Genomic DNA, 6,436 nt, shown 5'->3' with positions numbered 1-6,436 from the left:
TGATTAATCTAATGTTTCTAATATTTCTGATTATCTCATATATTATTGTCATAAAAAAGATTACTTCAAAAATGATACCAAGTACTGCGAGACAAAACAAAAAAGTTTAAATTCTGCTGTTAATACAGAAATAAGATTCAGATGGGGAGCTAATTATGATAATTTATTTGATCTATTTGTGAGGCTCTGGGTATATACTTCTTTTCATACTTCAGTTGTAAAATACATAGTATAGAATAAGTTCAAAAATAATCATAAAAAGCTTTACATTTTTAAAGCAATATGAAAGAGTCCTTATGGAATGGTTGTCTATTGTAGTTGCTCAGCAAAACTACACAGTATGCACCTGCCAGTTAAATACAAGACTACTAACTACTGCATTTATAATGATAAAGTAATAGTCCGTTCTGCTAATGCACCATTCCACAAGTGCCCCACAATATATATGAGCTTGTTTTTTAAGCACAGAATATCACTGCATTGGCACTTTTAATACATAAAGATATAGCAGATGAAAATATTCTAAAGATCCAAAAATATCTAAAGAAGGGAAAAATGTTTGAAAAGCTGTAATAAACAAAATGTATATAGTTTTTATTTAGTTTGCTTGCATTAGAAGTACATTCAATACTTGTGAATTTTTCTTATCTTGGGGACTATTCAATGTGATTTGTAAATCGATTACATTAATCACAAAAAAAAATTCTGACAATTACTGTAAGATAACACTTTGTAGTTTTCTTGTCCAGTATATTTACAGGACTGTAAAATAAGCACTAATATCCAGGGATGGACGTTTGCCAACAAGCTCATGTGCAGTGTACACTACAAAGGTCCTGCACTGCTAAGCACATACGATTTGTGCAGCACAAGCCTCAGACGGTTCAGAGTTGTATGATCTTCAGCTTTGTGAAGAACTGAGAGGCCCCGGAGCCAACAGAAGTACATTAACATACAGGATGTTGGTTATGATGGATATTTACATGTTACATAGCTCTTAGGCTCACTCTGCACTACTGTGGGAAATGCTAGGTTAGAAAATAAGTAATAGTGAACAATATACTGTCACTTTATAGCAAGAAAATCATAAATACTAGATTCCAGATTTTTGAAAGCAATACATTAAACATAAGAGTAAACTGGGTATGTGAAGAGCCTGTTCTTTATAGGCATGTTGTATAAACTTATGGCATTACTGTGTGCTCTGTTCATCTCAAAAAAGGACATTGGAATGCCAAAACAAGGCGCCCAACATACATTCGTGCCAAAAGTTTTGAGGATTGGTTTTCACAAAGTTTGCATTTTTTTAAGTTTCAAAGGCTTTTATTGACAATTACGTTTATGCAAAGAATTAATATTTGCAGTGTTGGCTCTTCTTTTTCAAGACCTCTGCAATTTGCCCTGGCATGCTGTCAATTAACTTTTGGGCCAAATCCTTACTGATGGCAGCCTATTCTTGCATAATGCATGCTTGGAGTTTGTCAGAATTTGTGGGTTTTTCTTTGCCCACCCACCTCTTGAGGATTGTCTCAATGGAATTAAGGTCTGGGGAGTTTCCTGACCATGGACCCAAAATATGTTGTCTTGAAAAAGAAGGGCCAACACTGCAAATATTGTCTCTTTGCATAATCTTAATGTAATTGTCAATTAAAACCTTTGAAACTTATTATACTTCAGCATACCATAGAAACATCTAACAAAAAGATCTAAAAACACTGAAGGAGAAAAAATTGTGAAAACCAATACTTGTGTCATTCTCAAATTTTTTGGCCACAACTGCACACATAAATACCATGCAGTGCAACTCGGCACAACTATGTACAAATTCCATCACTAGCTTCTTCTGTAGTTTGTTCCACACTTTCCTTAACACATTCAATTGCTACCACCATGTTAAACTGAAGTTTTACAAAGTTTTGTAATTTAAGCACAATATCATTAAATCATGTTATTAATAAAGTACAACTTATCAAAATGTCAACATTATTTATTGCTCCTTTCTCTAATTCACTTAAATCTACATCCACAGATGACATTACAAATTTTATTTACTTAACTTAAATAATGCATAGCATTCTCCCAGGATAAGCACTGACCCCACAATGCTCATGCTCATTTTTTTCAGATGCTAATTAAAGTGCATAAGTATGTTTTTAATTCATTAGAGGGCGACATCACAGTGGGAGAAGTGTGGTAGCCCTTTCAGCCCCCTTTTGAGTGTGCATTGATAACTTTTACAAGATTCTGAGAACATTTAAACTTCCATAAACACAAAGAGTTGGTTTTACATGCTGTATGACTATGCACATTAAATGACTTATGTTGTTTTGCATTACAATAATTCTGAAGACGACACTGTCGAGGCCAGTTTTTGTAAACTACTTTCCCACATTAGATTAACTACATAATACAGTATACAAAACATCCTTGGGTATGTTATAATTCAAAAGGAAACAAACTGTTGCACCAGTTTGCTCAGACCGATAGAATGACATTAACAATTAAAATGGTTACAGGCAATAAAAAGTCAATTACATAAAATGCATAAAAATCAGATTAGGTTCAGCAGTATATTTTCCTTGAAGGTCTGATTTCAACTCACTAACATGAAAATTTTTCTGGTCCACAGTTAATAAAAATTCTAAAGTGCAAAACAATGTGGAATGATGTTATAGCAAAACGCAGCATACAGAAACAACCATTTAAAACTTATGAATAAAAAAACCACCTCAAATTACTTCTAATTCTTGACTTATGGCATCTCCCAAATAAAGACAATCTGTACAATCAAGATAGAATTACACTGCAGTTTGCACTTATGCTATAGTTTTCTTATTTTAAATCACACGATTGGTACATCTTTGGTCTTATTTATAATATTTGCTTGTGCCTTGAAATTTTGGCTCCCCTTATGCACACCAGGGTCAAAAAGGTATACAAAAGTGCTACTGTAACACACTGAACAGGTTTTATTTGATATAGATTGCCAAGGGAAAAATAAAACTATTCATATTTAATTTTTGTATAGGGTGAGGCAGAAAGGATGGACTTTTTTTTTTTTTACAAAATCACAAAATTGTTAATGTTTTCTTACAAAGAAATTTACTGAAAGATTTGAGTTCATATTGAAATAGCATTTGACAATTTGTAGGGATGGAAATGCAGGTCTAAATACAAAATACGCCTTACCAAACAATTACTGAGGCCAAGTTCAGAAGAATGCTTCTGAGCAAATCGACTTGGACTGCGCAGCAGGGCTAGTCGTATGCTTCCCACATTTTCAGGGGTACGTGCTGTTCGTGTAGCCCCCGGCGGTCTTTTGTTCATTAGTGTACCTCGTGTACGAAGTGCTTTAACCCAACGCAGGATAGTGTTACGAGCAGGAACAGCTTTATTTCTGTGGATATTGAAATGGCAACGAAACTAACGCTGAACTGCGGTAATAGATTGGTTGTTCTTGACAAAACAGTCGTACTCAAAAACGCGGTGTTCTATCGTCCACAGCTCCATGGCTTCAACTAAAAAGAAAATAAAAAAATGCTAAGACTTTGCGAACCTAACGCCACCTACCACACATCTGTCACTCCACCTAGTGGGGAGTTCTAGCCATTTCAAAGACGTCCATCCTTTCTGCCTCACCCTGTATATTGTTATGCACAATTCTGAGAACATTTAAATGCCGATCAAAACAAATCTTGCATAGTTTTTCCGAATTCCACTTTAATCATTTGTTGCCAAAAGAGTTCATCATTGTATTCTCAATTACAGAAAACCAGTAAAATGGATGCAAGGGCAAAATAAAATAATTCAGATTTTAATTTACATAGATTAATCTTTGTATATTGTTGTGCATGATTCTGAGAACATTTTATCTTCCATAAAAGTGATGAGTTGGTTGTATATGCAACTATATGTGTATATATATATATATATATATATATATATATATATATATATATATATATATATAAAATTTTAAATTTGTTGTTTGTTCAAAAATTACAAAAATCAGCCACACGCATAAATGTATATATTTTCACTGCTGTTTATTTAAGAGTGATCTATAGCTGGTATTATATGAATACTGCAAAATTCTTCCGCACTACAAATGTAAATTAAAAGGTAAAAGTCATGGTCTTATCGTATTTGAGCTTTTCCAGATTAGGGTTGCAGGCATACTGAATCATGGGGGGAGGCCCACACATGAGAATCAGAGTGTCTTCTCCTGGTGGTGGCAAATGATCTCTGATCATTTCTTCATTGACAAAGCCTTCACTGTATTCCCAGTCTGGATTAATAAGAAAAATAAAAGATTTTAATTAACAAACAAATAGAACCCATGCTGAAATGAGATTATCTGTACAGTTTGTGATTTTTTACACAATTATATACTTCACATCTTTATATTCATGTAAAACTAAAAATAAAGTGGGTAGCATTGCTGCCTATCCCATTTAATAATTAAAAAAACTATAACAATGACAATGATGCAGCATTTGGTGGTTCTTTTTAATTTCTTTTTAAAATTTAGTTTTCCATTTCCAGTCAAGACAAGTGCTGTTACATTAATGTTGTTACTGCCAAACAGGATGTAGCAAAATTAAAATATACTAAAAATCATACATGGTAAAGGTGATTCTTAAATAAACAGGACAAAATATAGCTCATATGTTTATGCCTTGTTTTATATATATTTCTCAGATATTGGTTTGGCTTGCTTTTTCAAATGTAACATAAAAGTAGCATTAATTGAATTCTTGCGTCTAATTTAGTGTAAAGTGATTCATTAATATAAAGTATTAACATAAAAATAAAATGGCACACAGCAAATCTAGATGCTAAGCAAGGAACATGTGATATTATTTACCAGGATCAAATCAAAAACTTACTTAAAACCTTCTGTATTTTCTTCCTCACCTCAGCACTTGACAGTAACAGATCACTTGACATGGTACAAGAACAAACCACACAGCTGAAAACTAAAGTGCCATGCAAAGGTTTGGACAATCCTGGCTAAATTACATATTTTGTTAAACTCAGTAGTAAAAAACTGTAAAAACTTTAACAGCTAACAAAATATTTTCTGAAAATTGATAATGTACAGTTAGGCAAATAGGCTTGTCAGTGCTCTCTGTTTCATAGGATGTTTATTACCTTTGGGAGCCTTATCAAGGGTGTACCAAACTTTGAATCGCTTATCATCGATTTCATCAAGCTCTGCTCGCAGCAAAATGTCTTTTTCGGACTGCAGAAAAAAATAATGCAACAGTTAACTTGACCCATTTTGTTGTGTGCCATACTGCATTATATTGATTTATGTCTTCTGAAGTAACCACTTATGTCAGTGCAGTTGCTCGCCCTGTTGCTTCACAAGTCCAGCATCCTATATTCAAATCCAGCACCTGAATGTCGTCTATGTGGAGTCGGCACGTACACCCCATGGTTTCCACATACAGTAGGTTTTTTTTTTTTCCAAGGTACCTCACTTTTACTTCCACTTCCTTAAAGATGTGTAGGTTATGTTCACTGGTCACTCTAAATTGGCTTTAGTGGAAGTGCGACTATGGATGTGAGGTGTGCTTTTCTATTCTACCTCGGAAAAGGTGTGTCTGAAAAGGTTTTATATAAATAATATATATTCAAGTACACACAATTATACTATATATGTATGTAAATTGCTAGTATGGAGGAATATTTCTCACAAAATCAAATATGTAAATATGGAAAAGTATTGTGGAATGTGACAATATATAATAAAACCTTTATATGTGTGCTGAAATAACTACGTGACATGAAATGTGTTTTCTGATGCTTACTTCCCAAAGAATTTATTTATTTATTTCAGTGACACCACATGAAGCATTAAATTTGCCTTGAAATGAAAACTGTCATTTTCACTTGTCAAACTCAAGAGGGTTGGCTCTAGCAAGTAGTGTTAGCCATTTGTTTAAAAATATTCAATACTACCATACTTAACAATCATTACTCTCTCTCTCTCGGTGTTCTGCTGTGACACTTGATGCCACTGCTCTTCTCCCAACTGTTTTCCTATTCATAGTAAAGACATCTGAAATACTTGCAGCCATGGAACCAAAGGATGGAAAGACTCCGTTGCCATATTCAACGGCTCAACACAGATGTACACTGTAGAATGCACAGGAGGGTTATGCACAGCAAATTTACAAAAATCTCCAGGTGCTTCATGTATAAACGATGCGTATGCACAAAAATGTTGTGTATGCCCGTTTCCATGCTTACATCGCGATGTATAAAAGCTAAACGTGGCATAAAGCCATGCACATTTTCACGCCAGCTCAATCCCTGGCACAAGCAATTTCTACGCTTGGTGTTGCAAATTGGTGGCACCCAGCGTCAAAGCAGAGCTTTTCTTCCAGTGTGGTTTCCCTTTCTTTTTTAGATCCACATTTCTAATGCG

At 34.2% G+C, this 6,436-nt stretch overlaps 1 protein-coding gene across 1 annotated transcript in view; it reads right to left on the bottom strand.

The window, feature by feature from the left end:
* Positions 1 to 4,027: 4,027 nt before the first annotated feature.
* LOC120534231 (NADH-cytochrome b5 reductase 3-like) overlaps positions 4,028 to 6,436 on the bottom strand; it is a 50,637-nt gene continuing 48,228 nt past the window's right edge. Inside the window, exons 8-9 of the mRNA XM_039761643.1 lie at positions 5,155 to 5,245; positions 4,028 to 4,288 (exon numbers count right to left, since the gene is read on the bottom strand). Coding sequence (XP_039617577.1) covers positions 4,116 to 4,288; positions 5,155 to 5,245 — 264 coding nt within the window. The 3' untranslated portion in view covers positions 4,028 to 4,115. The remainder of the gene's footprint in view (positions 4,289 to 5,154; positions 5,246 to 6,436) is intronic.

The sequence above is a fragment of the Polypterus senegalus genome, chromosome 8 (genome assembly GCF_016835505.1).
Source record: "Polypterus senegalus isolate Bchr_013 chromosome 8, ASM1683550v1, whole genome shotgun sequence".
Lineage (NCBI taxonomy): Eukaryota > Metazoa > Chordata > Cladistia > Polypteriformes > Polypteridae > Polypterus > Polypterus senegalus.
Note: the sequence above shows the minus strand (reverse complement) of the source record. Positions and strands in the feature narration are given on the sequence as shown.